Raw genomic sequence first — 16657 nt, 5'->3', positions numbered from 1 at the left:
TTTCATTGATGTAAGGGATTCCAGATTTACATCTTTCAAGACTGTCTGTCACCTAAAAATGTAAAATTTCACGAAGGTAAACATATAGCATATTATCAAGATTCTACTTCATACAATTAATTTTATCTCTGAATGATAAAAAATTCTCTCTGAATAATATCTGATGTCTGAAAACTACATTCCTTTCTACTGTAGTATCAATATTGCCCACACAAAAAGACCTCCTTTGTCTATATAATTTTACTTTATACTGATTTCGTGGGTTTGAAAAAAACATTGTCAAGAACATTCTGCTGACCCTACTCCCCTGATGTTTTATATACTCTTATATCTGGCACCTGTAACATTGTAATATTATTCATCTCAAATTTCTCATTTTAATTTTATATTGATGTTATTAACAGTAACATGTAAGATCATAATGATCATACGCCAGTAGTGGGCAAAGTCATCATACATGACAAACAAGATTCAGACTGTTCTTTAATTTTTTTGTTTAATTTCTACCACATGGTTTTTACATCCTGTCTCCAAATTAATCAGTAATGAGATTATTATGGTTGTGTGATGTTTATTGGTCGTTATGATTACAAATAAGAAGGATCTTATTTTAGCAATACATGGTTTACGCTGGAGAAAGCGTTGTGTAGATTTAGACGTTTGGCGGGAAAGTTAGTGGCCGGGTCGAAGGTTTTAGGGGTGTTTGTGAGGGATTCTCGTGTTCAGTAAGAGGAACATTTAGGGAACACCCCATCCAGGAAATATTGTATTTGCCCTAGAGTATATAAGCAGGTGAGGAATACATTTCGGGTGCTGTCAATGATCTTATATAGAAGAAGACCAGTAAACCAACAGAGTTACGTGGTGTAGATATTGTTGCATACCGAGCAATAATATTGAAAGGGCACTTTGTACTGGGTACAAAGTAAACATACAGGTTGGATTGGCTATTCTAAGTTGACAGAGCAGACTGTCTCACTCGGAAGACAGGCTGTACCAGCCCTCACTGTCTGCTAGTGACAGACCGTCCCATCTGGAGGACAGGCTGTTAGATTGTATAATACTTGTATATATATATTATTGTTCATTGTTACTTTATATTGACAAAGAGTCAGTGTGTATATTTTAGTTCATTGTGCATAACATAGATACAATAGTTAGAGGTTTTTGGTAATACCGTATTGTTTATCGACAGCTTGAATCCAAGTATTTACTGGAACGTTCGTTTAAGATATAAACGCCTTACTCAGTTACTGGTTACACATTACAGTTGTGTTTACACCACAAAATTTTCTGAAAGTACAGACATACCTGTTAACCTGGAAAAGTTTTAATGTATGGTAGGAACTAGATAACAAATTTTAAATGCATTTTATGTTTCAGAAAATTATAAACTTACCTTGGTTTAACATGTTTAAAGATTCTTTTTTTTATTTCCACAGAAGATGCAAAAAAAAAAAACACCTGACTTTTATATGATACAGTTCACTCACTTATACAATTTAGATGAGGCATGAGCTATTGTTGTGCAGATATCTTTTGTCCTTCTATTGTTCATGTCAATCAAAACAACTCACTACTTTTATTAAGGAGGAGCATCCAAACTTGTGTATGTTTCGGCAATTAAGTTTATTAACAGGTTGTAGGTATTCCTATTGGCACCAATTGCGCCCTTTTAATAGCAGAATTGTTCCTGTACTGTTATGAATCACAGTTTATGGCCAAACTCAGTAAAGACCCAAAATTTTCCCAAAGGAACTTACTTTAAATAGATCAAATATAAACAGCAATAACCGTCTTTTCAGAGATTTAGATATTTCAGTTTTACACAGAAGCTCTACACAAAAATTTACGACAAATGGATGATTTTTAGTTCCCTATTGTAAATTTTCCTTTTTTGGACTGAGATGTTCCTAAAGGCACCATCTTACGGTGGTTATAAATACCAACTCGTTCACTATGTCCGTGTCTCTAGTGACATTTTGGATTTCAATTAACGTAATCTATGTATTACTGGTGAATTATTAAATCAAGGATTTAGTTACCACAAATTACTTAAAACCTTTACTAAATTCTTCTATAGATACGAAGATGTGGTTTGGAAGATTGGCTGTACAAATGTACCTGCAGAAAACTTATTCCAAACGGGATAGCACTTCCTAATTTTTAAGGTGATCCTTTAAATAAACTTATCCTAAAAGGTTACCTAATCAACACTGTAATTAGATCTTTAAATTTTGTTTTTATCTGTATAAATAAATGTATTGATTTTTTTATCAGTAGTAAATTAAAACGAAACTATTATACACATAACGGTGACATATGTATATTCACGGTCCTACAATCTTTTGATACCTATATTTTGTCATTGCACAAGGTCATGTTTTTCTCTATCTGTTAATCACATCTTTATACTAAATCCACTGGATGTTGGATGTGTACTGATTGATATTTTGGTCTTAGATCAAGTTCAAATTTGGGTAGCGTCACTTTTACCATATGTCCCTTTACAACTATATGATATGCAAGCGGGGGCCTCATCTGTGTCCACATGTGGACACTATCCACATTTATTTTTGTTAGGTTTTTTTTGTGCTTTGTATCGATCTGGTGATCATGAGTTATGCCCTTTTCAACTGAATTTTGTCCCCCGCGCAAGGCGTTGAGGGGGACATAGAAATATCAGCTGTCCGTCCGTCTGGTCTTGTTAGCGCTCTCACGTGTACAATTCTTGCCTGAATTATATAAAACTTATATCATACATTTATATCAGCAATGTCTCGGACAAGTTCTAAAATCAGTGCTGATGAACTATTTTTAACATTAATTATATGGAAAGATGCATTGTGAGTGCTCTCGTGTGTACAATTCTTGCCAGATTTTTGTGAAATTTATATCATATGTTTATATCAGCAATGTCTCGGACAAGATTGAAAATCAGTGCTGATCCATTACTTTTTAACGAGTTATGCCCCTTGAAAATATTGGTTATATGGAAAATTGCATTGTTAGTGCTCTCATGTGTGCAATTCTTGCCAGATTTTTATGAAATTTATATCATATGTTTATATCATCAATGTCTCGAACAATTTCAGAAATAATTTCTGAAAAGTAATTTTTAATGAGTTATGCCCCTTGGAAATATTATATCGGGAATTGCGTTGCATTTGCTCTCAAGCTTTCATTTCACAAAGATATTTAAAAAAAGTTTTAAAGAACAAAAAATTTTATTTTTAGTTATTGCCCTTGGACCTTGGACAGATAAAATATGTGCAAACACAGGGGACTTTGGAACTCTCTTCTTTTATTATAGTTTAGTCTGATGTTGTTCAGCACATGTTACAACACTATCCCAGATTAGTGAGAGTGTTTGGCTCCAGCAATCATGTTTAACCTGGCCACATTCTGTATGTGCCTGTCCCAAGTCAAGAGCCTGTAATTCAGTGGTTGTTGTTTGTTGCTGTATATCATAATTGTTTTTCATCTATTGTTTTGTCCATTGTCAGGCTGTTAGTTTTCTCGTTTTGAGTGTTTTTACATTTGCAATTTCGGTGTCATTTTTAGCTTACTATGCAGTATGGGTTTTGCTCACTGTTGGTGCTGTATATGATGACCTATAGGTGATAACTTCATTTGGTGTCTGGTGGAGAGTTGTCTCATTGGCAATCATACCACATCTTCTTATGTTTACATTAGTTTATTTTTTGTACCTTCTGTGAGCATGGTGAGAACAAACAAAAAAAGGAATATCAAAATCTGGAAAAGTTAAAAAATTTCTGAAGCATCAAATGCATTTGAAATTTAATTATCTAGTCCCTGCTTTGCTTTAAAAAAAATTCAAGATGCACAGCTTTGTCTGTACTCAGATTAATTTTTGTGGTGTAAACACAGCCATTTTTGTCAATTCCTTCTGATGAACATTATCAGTGACATATACAATTATACAAATGTACATTGTATGTTTGCTATTTCTTATTTGGTCATGGGCCCAAACACATTTGCAAATTTTAGTGGGTCTCTTCAGTATTCATGATATTCTATGGGGAAATTGACATTGGGCCAACTAAAGTTTGAACTCTCTACACCCCCTGAAAGAAACAAGAAATGGTGAAACACTCGGATTTTTGTTTAAAATTACTGGCAGTATCATGATGAGGTAAAAGAACAATATGAGATGTTAACTATACATCAATGAGACAGCAGCCCAACCACAAAAAAAGATATCTAGTGGTAATGTTTAATAAATATATTGATATGGTACATATACATGTCTGATGGACATTATTACACCACTCATCCATCATCATGTAGCAATTAATCCAAATACACGCCCTAACAATATCTGCTAATTATCTGACTTGGTCTGTTGAAAACTTAATCTTGTCTAAGTCCTGTGGTAATGAGTTCCAGTCCTTTTTAGAATTCTGGATGAAGCTGAATAGGTAGCAAATATATAAATGTAGCTTAATCCCTTTACTTACAAAATTCTCAATGTTTCATTGGCTGAGTGCTGCTGTAAATGAATATTTTATATTTGGCCATATTATATGCTACATTTTTGTGTACCTACATCAACTAATGGTACAATTTATATCAGCAATACTGTACATTTATACATTCAGGTCATACACTATAACTTTTGGTGTCTTATTATTGTAATGTATCATTATACTAGTGCTAAAGGGTGCCAAAGCTTGTCATTTTTATGAACATCCAAATTATGTCCATTTAAAAAAAATGCCCAAACATGTCCATATGAAGCCAAAATGTCTCCCTTTTATGAACCCTCAATCGTGTCCATATTTAAAAAAAAAAAAACATATATATATGTGAAACATTTTGGCAAATAAGAGATTGGGAGAACAGGACATGTTTGGGGGGATGGACACGTTTGAGAGTGTTATATATATATTATCATTTGTGATTAATTAATGTTTCCAATTACAAATAATATTCAGTGAAAGGAAAAGTCAATAATGTTGGAGACTAGCCTTTTGGTAATTAATCTGACAAAAATAATTTAAAATAACTTTGTCAGCATTCACATTTTACTGGAAAATCATGATCAGTTTAGCCAAACTTTCCTGCATGTCAGGACAGAAAAAAGTCCTATAAAGTCATCAGCAGGCAGAGTTCTCGAAAAGTGGTGGTCTGAAGGTTTTGACCACTAAAATTTATAAAGGACAGACATAATTTTGGTATTCTTCAATAGAAACAATACTAGTGAGGACCAGCAGATTTTCCTGAAGCACCACCAGGTAAAAAAAGATTTCGAGAACTCTTGTCTATAGAAGTTTCTTAAAAATCAGTTTGAAAGAATAGTCGTAGTTTGATGGCACTCAAGGTAAGTTTGTAAATACATGTATTACAAATTACATTTTTTTTTAAAAACAGAACTTTTATATATTATGCTACAAAAAAATGTATGTAGTACAAAAATCTTATAAATAGTCACCATCTGTGATAATAAATTATTTTTCTTCAGATTATTCTCTATGAAGTCCATGAATTTTTTAAGAAATCACCAAGCACTGTATTGGTGTAAACCAGCCCACCGGTGACCCCACAATGATCAAAAGAATCAAACGACGTTTATCACATAGCTTCAGTAAAGACCAGAATGTTGATGACAGTTTGTCAGATTTGACTATAGAGGACCATGGAGCAAAAGAAAATGGATCAAGTAAGAATGGTAAAATTTCAGATTTCTGAATTGGGTAATATGTGTATATGCATACATAACCTTTTTTACATGTTTTAATGAAATAAAAAGATAAAAAATGGTAAACATCAATGCAGAGACAGCAACCTGATGACAAGAAAAATCAAAATCTGCATATTCTTGTAGGGAACCAGATTGTTGAAAGTGTCCCAAATGTGTTTGACCTCTGTCATTTCATGTTATGTACAAAATGTATCTCCCTCAAGCAGGGTTTTTGTTCTATAATCTGTCTGACTTTGTAGTTCTGCATATATAGCTTCTGTCATACTTCATAGTCAGTGAATTTAAACATTGTTCTTGGCCAAAGAATTGAACCATAGTTTAATTTCCATGATAAGACCTTTCTGTGCACCGAAAGTCCACATATTCGTTCCTTAGGCTATGCCCCACCCCTCTCATATCATAATTGTTTAAATGTCTTGTCAACTATTCTGATTTCCAACCTTGAACACCATATATTCGTAAATGCCATGACAAGACTTTTGTAACGCACTATATATAGATTTTCCAAAAGGGTGGTGGTGGGGAGTTGGATGTGACAGTCATACCCGTCCCCTCATAATATAGATTATAAAATATATTGAAAACAGTTAAGCATTAAGCATACATAATATGTATAACATATATATATATATTCTTATTTGCCACAAGAATACTTTTCCAGCACTAGAATGTGTTTGTTGTACTTTTCCTTTATCAGAGTGACTCCTATTGATGAAAGGGAGACATTTAAGTGAGATCGCTTTAAACAGTTCCCCCTAGGCTAGCTACATGATTGAATTTTTTATACGATATGAGTCTCAATAGCTCTCTGCAAGATTTGAAATTTGTTTACTTGTTTTTCTATTATTATTGACATGCCTTATAGACTTCACCTTTTGTCGAAGCTCCAGTAGTGACAGTTTTGGTTTTGTGGATTAGATCTATTCTGAGCATATCATTTGTATGACATATCAACAATATTTAGTATGTGGTATATGTCAGTTTGGTACAAAGATGTCATGGCTTGACCCATTCGGTGCTCATTTTGTCAGAATTGATATAAGTTCATTTATTGTGACAGTGCATGGCAGATAATATTTGGTTATACATGTATTATCCACTATGCCAGTCTTACATATGTCTTGTACATGTATAACATGTAGCCTTGATCTTATTTCCTTTCTGAAGTATTTTTCTGGCATTAGAAAGTTGTTTCTAGTAGTACATGTAGTATATAATGTATGATGGGTCAATAATGTTATTGTTTTGATGCAGTACTATGCCATATTGATAGGTACCTTATGACATTGAACACACTTTCATGCTTCTTAGTTCTTTTGTCAGGTCAAGTTTTTGAAATAGGTCTGTTTCTCTATGTATGACAGGTCATCATTATATTAAATCAGGATTAATTTGTAAGGAGCACTTGTCTATCTGACATGTCACATAACCTTGATCTCAATTATCTGAACAGAGGACAAAAACATTTCATGGATTCTTATTTGAAAAAAAACCTGGTTTGGTTATCAAAATTTCATAGAATAACAAAAGGTTTTTACATGGATTAAAGTTGATATCTTGGTAACATATAGAGTAATGTTTAATGTATGTACTTTTAAGAACAGTAGCTTGTTCAGGTTGCTGCAGTGTTACACACAGGATGACAAGAATATTAATGAGAATTGTTATGTACCCCACACCCAACATTCTTAAAATTGTAAAATTGTGCCCTTCTGTCTGGTCACATAAAAATATTCAAAAATGAGAATGGATTTAATTTATTCAAATATTTACAAAATATTTTGATAACAGTACTAATTTGTCTACCTCCTTTTACCTCACATGACATTGGTTATAAGAGATTTTTAGGAAAAAGGGACACATCAGATGTAAAATTATGTCACAATGCAGGTGACATCATATTTTCAAGTAACACATATCTGTATCTTATCTTTATTATGATAGCATAAAATCTCATCAGAAACACATTTCCCGTTTACCATATTGAAAATCATGAATACTTTTGACCGCTGACTGTATCTTAGTGGAAATATCTCACAGTTTATTCTTGTGAAGATTTCATCAGGGGTTGATTCACTTGGAAATATCTTTCATGTATGCTCAGAAGGTATAATATGAAAGGGACAAAAGAGAGTTATCTGCCTCAGACCATCACCAGCAGTTTACTTGTCACCAGGAACATACAGTAAATTCATTAAAGAGAAGCAATGTCAGATTTTAGCTCACAGGGCAGGGTGTGATAATGGCCTAATTTGGCCTTACTTTTGACTGTAATTGAACTTTTAATTCAAGATTTCAATTTATGTCTAATTTAAAGTTGGTTTTTACCCATGACTTCACATGAAATGCAGTTTTTTGAAGTCACGAAAAAGGCCCTCCTATGTGTTTTTGTGAAAATACATAGATATTGATAATTTTTTGCAGTTTTGGACCGGCATTATATATAGCCACATAGATAGAGTGCATGCAAGTTCCAACTGAATAATTTACCACATGTAACTTCTTTTGTGGTACTTGCATGCGCTCAATATTTCCCAATAGCAAATATGTGTGAAAATATGCAAATTTTGTCCTTTTTGTACTTAAATTAGAATTGTTCTATCTTTAGACTATAAAATATCTGGAAAAATTTATGATTTTTCAAAGATATAACACTTTTAACTATGCCTATACTTTATGATAATTTTAAGCTAAAATCACCATTGAAACTTTGTAATACTTCATTGCTGTAGGCTGAAAAGGGTCCTAAGTGCACCTCCCACTTTGCTGAATTGATTCCAAAAAGTCTAAACTCGGGACACATTAAGGTTTGGCATATGATGTGTACACTTCTAGATGTCTATAATTAGTGCCATTGTGTTGTTTGGTTGGTTGCTGTCTCCTTTACCTGAGTTTTACATTTACTTTTATTCTTATTGTGTTAAACTGAAAATCTTCTTAATATTCTGAACCTGGAAGCTTCTTTGTTGATAAGTATTTCAAGTTCTTTCGGGACAGTTATACTGGTGTGTGAAAGTTATCTATTCTTCTCAGAAACTATTTCAGACATGAGGAGGTTATGATAAAACACTTTTTGTTTTGACATATCATAATGACTTTGTAGTAAAGATGATGTTAAGAATTGAGCCATAGATAAACAAGTTATTCCAATACAATTTGGCTGTAATTTTAGAAGGATATTTTGGTTTGTAGAATGTAGGTCTCTAGGTTTTAGGTTATCTTTAAAGTTTCTATCTATCAATAGGTGATAAGTTTTGATCATCTTTACAATTTTTTATCAGATTGCATCTGCCCTCTTGGGATACCATTTAAAAAAGTTTTCATCTGCTTTGATAGAGAACAGATAATTGAAGTGTCCAGAATTGGTCTTCAATTCTCTGTTGTATTTGTATGAGATCAAGTATTGTCAGGAATTTCTCAGCAATGGAAGTCTGTTACATTTTTAACTAAAATTTTGACAAGCCTGTGATTGAAGTTTATTTGAATTATTTTTTTTTATTAAAAGCCTAAACCATATTTTTGTGAATGATCCTATTCTTGAATTTTTTGGTATAAATTGGATCTAAACATGGTATTTTATGCCCTGTATAAGATAGTAGCATGCATTTTGTATTTCCATCTGTTAGTCCGTACATTGGTCCATCCTGTATCAAGTTTAACTTTTTGTGTTTATGTAGTTAACCATTATGTTGTGGTCACTATATCAAACTTGAAATTTAGTTAACATAATGTGAACTTTTTATAATATATGCCAAATAAAGGTTTTTGATCCAAATGTTGTTGTTCACTGAACATGGAAATGTAATAGTGTCAGTGGTGCGTGGTGCCCTATGGACGTATTCATGTTTTACTTTAATCTGTGGATAATCTTAATCTTAAGAATCAAAAGCTAAGTAACTTATTTGAATATCCCCTTTGTTGTAGTACTGTACCTTGTTATTGTGGGAACTGTGTTACATATAATACCAGATTGATTGATTGATTGATTGTTGCTTGCTTAATGCCCAATTGTATAACATCGAAAAAATGAAAACAGCATGTTATAAATTTCATGCGTTTGAAGCACTTTTCTGGATTTACCTTCACCAGGAATGCTCAAAGCCGAATATTTGAAAGCTAAGGATGTATAAGAACCGAAACAGTTGAGGAGCTATCTTACCAAAAAGGACATAAAAAAATAGCAAAATCCATCTAAGGTTAACTTTGCCTGAAGGAGTTGAAACCTTAGTTTCTAATGATTTCAAAATTTAAAGTTATTCGAAGTGTGTATTCAATTCACATTTTCATGTTGATATAATGTTTTCTATTGTTGATTAACTGTATTATTTCTATTACCGTTGAAACTAAACTAAGAAGAGGAGGTTTGCCTTACAGGATCAATTTTATCAAACTTTTACAACTTACTACAAAAAATAGGTGGGAGAAAAAAAAAAGATTCTAAAAGTGGGAGGTGGGAGATAGGGGGGCGGGAGGTGGGAGAAGGGTACCCCCCTGTCCACCCCCTCATAGGTTTGTGTGTGTAATTGATACAAAGGAGGTGTTTTTCATGAATGGGTATCATTTTTATGCTGTTCACCTATATGATTAAGCTAAATTAAAATTCTTATTTGTACCTTACTTTTAGATCAATACAGAGTCAACCTACAGTTTGTTTGCTAATACCAGAGGTCATATAAGCACTAGAGCAAATTTGTATTTATTCTGAACTTCCTGATAGAAGATTTAGTTCGTTATTCTTGCTGTCCCCAAATAAATTGACAATAAAGAGTAATGTCGCTGATCTAACTGAAGAAGTTTGTTGCCTGCCTACCATCTTGATAAATCTTGTTCATTTCAAATGCTAGATCAGTGGTTACGCAGTAATAATATGTATCATATGCAGTAAATTTTCAGTTCTATATTATTCAAGATTCCTTTTAATTTATTTTGTTTATGTTTAGATACTTGTACTATTTATATACAGGGAAACAACAAAGATATTTACACTAAACTTACAGTTGTACTTGTGTTTATATTTTATAAAGCATTATTTCTTTGACCCACAGCTTGCCTCAGATTTTGTATTTAATCATGTTAAATTGTTGTTTATGTAGTATTTCCTGCCATTGTCAGTCTGATTAGAATCTGTGCTGTTTTTATGCCAACACCAATAATTATAGACAAACTGACAGGAAACACAAAGCTTAATGTTGGAAAGCCTCCATTTATTGAACCTATCATTGGTTATTGTAAGGATGGACAGTGTTTTTCACAGAATTTTTTATGTAATTAAATATGGTGTAGTTTCTTATAATGTTGTCAGTGATAGAACTCTTTCTCAATCATTAACACCTTTCATTCAACCATCTAAAATTGCATTCAAAATTCAATAATTGAAAACTTTCATTCAGCCATTGGAACCTTTCATTCGGACTATGAATTATTTCATGCAGCCATTGAAATTTTTTATTCAACCACTGAGCAATTTCATTTAACCAGTGAAGAAGCCATTCATTCAACCATAAAAGAAGCTATTCATTCAACCATAGAAGAAGCTATTCATTCAACCGTAGCAAGAAGCTATTCATTCAACTATTGAAAGCTTTATTCAGCCAATGAACCTTTCTTTAACCAATGGAACATTTAATTCAACAGATGGAACCCTTCATTTGTTTATAGATTGAGATAAAAAATGCTATATTCTCAGATTATGATTTCATTTTATGCCTCAAAGAAAATGATGAAAAATTGCTTTTTGTAAAGCTAAATTGCACATGCAAATATTTTTGATCAGTTGCATCATATCAAAATGTTTTCCTCATGCCATGATCATTCTCCTACTGTATACGTAGTTATCTTGAGAGTTTGGGGTTGATCAGCATGCATCAGATTGTCCTAATTGATTAGTATGTAATCCATTTGAGATGTAACACATAAATGATGTATGACCTATATATATGTAACATCTATTTTGAAAGGTATTTTATTTCCTTTCATTGGAGGCAGGATTATTTATGTTAACTTCAGAGATAGATATATTTAGGAAACGGATTGTTGCTGCTGTTAATGTTCCAGAGCCCACTCCTTTAAGGTGTATCTGCCTCATGCATAGCTCTGATTCCTGTATATGTGTTTTTGATTTTCAAATATTTTGGCCTTGATCATAAATGAAGAGACATCAATTGTTGAAATGCACATCTGGTGCAGTAAAATTGGTTCTGTTAATGTTATATATATATTTGATTATCGGAAATCATACCACATCTCCTTATTTTTATATTGATATATGTCTTTGGTCTCAAACATTTTATTTCTTTCTAGTCTAACAGCCATGACGGAGATACTGCTAACTCTCCTGGTACAATTGTCTTCATAGCTCATTAAATTCTTGTCAAAAATAACAGTAGGGTTCACATATTGCTTTTTATAAAGCAACTTTTTGAAATAATAAGATTCAAAACATTTTATATTGTCAAAACTGGCCTGCATATATATTCCAAATATTCTTGGATTTGTTGTACATGTAGATCTTTTCAACATGTTAAAATGTGTCTTCATAAAACCATTACTTCCCTTGTTTTCTATTGTATAAATTTAGAAAAAAAATTAAGCTGTTGTTGCTTTAAAAAACTATTAATCTTGAACTCAATCAACATTACACAATAAAATGGAAGAAGCAAAATATTCAGAGACAAAAAATCAGTTCATTCTTTCTATAAAAATGTTCCTTTCCAGTGTATTATGATATCACACAGTAAAGGCTGTAGGTATTTGAAATTATGAAAATCTGTCATTAAGATCAGAAGTCACTTAGAAGAAAGAAAAATAGTTAAGAGTACAGTCTTATAGAACTTTATTATATTGCTCACTTCAAAGTCTTAATTGAAAAGCTAAGAAAATGTTCAGATTGTATTTCAAAGATGATCTGGGGTGGAAATTGACAAGTCTAGACTAAGGCAGCCTGGCTATGATAACTGTAATTGAATCGAAAATTAATAATTGCTGTTCCATTAGGGATTATATCTATAGCTGTAGAAGTCATACTTTACATCCTTTTATTTGGACTTAAATTGGTATGAATTGCAATAGAAAAGTTATAGATCTTCAAAATATTGACAGATTGTGACTCATTGAAACATTGAGTAATAAGCCTGTTTCATGCAATTGTCTAATCCCAGTTTCACAATTATTTCATCTTTTTTATGTTATTTTAAGAGAAAGATATGACTTTTTGCAGGAATTTGTAAATGTTGTTTTGTCACATATAAGAAAGTGAGAGGAGGAAGTTTTGTTAAGGGATTGGGATTATGTCTTGTCACATCAATGTCAGTGACACTATCTATACAGAAACCATAATCATGTAACAAAATGACGTGTTTTGAAGTAATATTTCAAGATAAGTATTGGATAACAAACAATGCAATTATGAGAATAAATAAGTTTTCTTGCAAACATGTTTAGTCAATAGTTCCTACTTAAATTATTGTCAGGATGTTTTAGTCTAGACTGAACAGTTGGTCAAGCATTAGTACCATATGTTAATATTATTGTTTACTGAATGCATAATTTCTGTTTGCACTCATGCATTTGGATGTTTGTTTCTTATGATATAAGTTTAACAAAACAGCAGCTGGTTGGTCATAAAAGACATGTAATAACAGAAGCACCGTGAACTCTGTACACATTGATTTTGAAGTTTTCCACAACATTGTTAGGATTGTCTACTATCCTTTCACATTGTTTTGACAGATGAACTGCAGTTCTATAAGTAGAAGTGTGTCTAATTATCCTAGTCTACTGAAATTGAAAGTGTTATAGGGCTTGTTTCAAACAAAATTGATTGGGATTCTAGTCAATGGCCATATAGGCAAGTGTGCGGGTACTATTTTGACCTGTTGGCTCAGGTATTATATTAAAGTGTTTTTTTTACATACATGTATTTTTGTCAAACATTTCTATTTCTAATATAGCCTTCAACTTTGAAAAATTTTCTTTGATCAAGAAAATAGTCTCAGCAATGATTTGATTATAATTAAAATACAATGAATGATGCAAAATTCTGGAGAAAATAGTTTTATCGATTTAAGAGAGGAAAGTGAATCCTAACTAAATTATCAAAATTAAAAAAGTTTCTCGCACAGCCTTCATAGAATACTTGTGTTCAACTTACTTTTAACTTTATCAATTCTCATGTAATATTATCCCATAAAAATAATCTAACTTTAAAAATTAACATTAAAATTGATTTTAATCTATTAGTAGATCTAGTGGAATTGACAAATGGTTATAGATTTTCTGGTTGTATTGATTTGAAGGACATCAGCTGTTTATCTGATAGCTTAATGATTCTATTGGATTTTACTTGTCACAAAACTTCAAGTCCCTTATAATTGTTCAATATCTTGAGAAGACAATTATGGAGGAGTCTCAGGAATAAATAAGGTTTATACATATTGTATATATAGGACAAGTCAAAAATGGTGTAGTTTATTGAGGGTGGTAAAGGGTTATTTTCGTGCAACGTGTTTTGCCATTTTTATTTCACGTGCAGCCGTGAAAAAGGTTCGTTATTCACCATGTTTCGTGAAATCGGTAAAAAGATCAACGTGCAAGAAATTTTTAATTATTCGTTCATCGTGAAATGATAATTTTATTTCGCGTTCTCCCGTGCAGATACCTCCCCTTTACATCCCTCTTTTATTTTCACAAGTTGTGATGAAGACCAAATAATGTGGATTCAGAGTTTAATTCATGGGATACCAATTTTCATTGATTTTGTGGGTAAAACTGAACCACAAATTTAAATGTTCAAATAAGTACATTTTCCAAAGGCTATCAAGCACACTTTGACAAAACCACTAATTCAAATATCAACTAAAATACAATTTTTCTTCAAACCATGAAAATTGGCATCCAGGAAAATAAATTAATCCACATGTACGTGTTTACTGATATTTTAGTATTCATTTGCTTAAGAAATATATGATTATCAGGGCTTTCATTTGAAGTCGAGTGCCACTGAAAATCACACTGTATTTGATGTTCAGTTGGCTGCTACATTTTTGTCAACAACAAAAATTGTGTGTCCAAAAAATGTGCAAACACAATATCCTATTTGAAATACTGTCATTGTTCAATATTTGTTTGTTGTGTATGAATAAACGGATTTTAAATTTAATTAGATAAACTTCCTTGTTTACGTTTGGAAGATACAAACTGTTACCGCGAGTATGTCTTGAAAGATAGATTTTTAAACTTATTCACACAATATGTGAAAATTCAATTTTTTTTTTATTCAATTTTTTGGATACAAAATTCTATGATCTTGTATATATATACATTAAAAGAACTTCCTGGTTGTGCCTTGTATCCCATCAACCAACAAGCTTAGGAGGGGATATAATGTTTTGTCTGTTTGTCTTTTCATTTGTTTGTTTATCTCCATCTAGTGAATTCCAGATCCAAGCAACTACAATTCACACCAGAATTATCTTTTGTCAGTCGATGCATCATATTAAGTGATGTAAGTCCAAACTAAAATAAGGTCACTATGACCTTTGATCACCAAATAAGGTGACTATGACCTTTGATCACCTTCATTTTATGCATGGCTATTGAATAGTTTCGTTAAGATTTGGCTTAGGGTCACTTTAACCATCATTTATAATAATGACTGAAATAAAATACAGATATAAATGAATAACAGAAAAGGGAAGGGATTAGCTGTCTTTTTTTATGGTTTTATTTCTTTAATTTGATTGACCTGTGCCTAATGAATATAAATAAATCATGTTACTTAAAATAATTTCTTTTTAACTGGAATTCCCTTATATCATGTATATTTGCACAGCATTTTGGTATCATCAGATATGATGTTGAATATCAGATGAATAAAGCTTTTATTCAAACAAACATTCCGTTTGAAAAGGAGCATTATAAAGCAAAGGTTGACGTTTGGATCATGGATCAGAAGCCCACTAGACTTATATGTCAAACTCAAGTACCATTATACTAATACACCAGCTGGTATGGTATAGATTCAGGGATTACTTTTTGCCTTGGCCTTAATAGAGGGGTTATATTTCCTTTAATAATACAGAAGTAGGATCATTAGATGAATTTAGTACTCAATAATCATTGATAGAAGGATCTATCAAATGAGGATGGGTATTATAAGGCCACAGGATGTTCAAGTAATATACTGTAATAATGGAAATTATTCTGTATTGTGTAAGAGACATTAAAAGATAAAATTAAGTTATGATTCGGAAAGGAAGGCATTGTTGTCTAGACTTTGCAAGTAATGAAGGCACAAATGTTCCCTCATAACCAGTAATTGGTCATTTTGTTGAAAAGGTCAATCCAACATAGAGTGTAATACATTTCTATTATCAGATTTTAATGGCAGAATGTATGTCATAATATTAATGCAGTTGACAGCAACTCTGTCTTGAGTATTTTATTATATGGTAGTTAGCCTGTTCAATAACATCTTTAAAGCCATTTTGGCCTTCAGATTGAATAGTTTAAACTGTTACATAGTACTTGGTAAACTGGAATGGTTTTGGCACTAACACCTTTTGAGCCACTGTAATAGAAATTATACAATATTAAGTATTCATCATACAATGTTTTCACAGACTCTAAACCAGTGTTAAATATGTAATAAATAAATATGCTTTTAAACTAAATTATTCAACGTAAGACTCTGGATTACTTTGTCATTGCCAATGATACTTTAAGTCAATAGGCCAGTGTTACTAAATCAAAGGCAAGAATGGTCCCATGAGAAGATATTTACTTGGCTCTAGTTTGTGATTATTTTACAGACTCTATAAAATAGAACCAAAAAGGCTCAATTAAGTCTTGTGCTGGAGGAATCTGATATAATTAGAAATTAGAAATATATGTTTTTATGTCCCTGCCGTTTTACCCTTGTCCGTCCGTACGTAC

General features: G+C 32.0%; 1 protein-coding gene across 2 annotated transcripts in view; it reads left to right on the top strand.

Annotated features, from left to right (window-relative positions):
• The first annotated feature begins 13 nt into the window (after positions 1-13).
• Positions 14-16657, top strand: part of LOC127700213 (cyclin-dependent kinase 17-like) — a 91452-nt gene continuing 74808 nt past the window's right edge. The window contains exons 1-2 of one of the 2 annotated variants that reach the window (XM_052203650.1): positions 14-76; positions 5486-5683. In XM_052203650.1, coding sequence (XP_052059610.1) covers positions 5569-5683 — 115 coding nt within the window. In that variant the 5' untranslated portion in view covers positions 14-76; positions 5486-5568. Of the gene's footprint in view, positions 77-5485; positions 5693-16657 lie in introns of both variants that reach the window. The other variant, XM_052203644.1, reaches the window with a different exon arrangement.

Source organism: Mytilus californianus, unplaced genomic scaffold (assembly GCF_021869535.1).
Source record: "Mytilus californianus isolate M0D057914Y unplaced genomic scaffold, xbMytCali1.0.p SCAF_1, whole genome shotgun sequence".
Taxonomy (NCBI): domain Eukaryota; kingdom Metazoa; phylum Mollusca; class Bivalvia; order Mytilida; family Mytilidae; genus Mytilus; species Mytilus californianus.
This window is presented reverse-complemented; position numbering and strand designations above follow the sequence as displayed.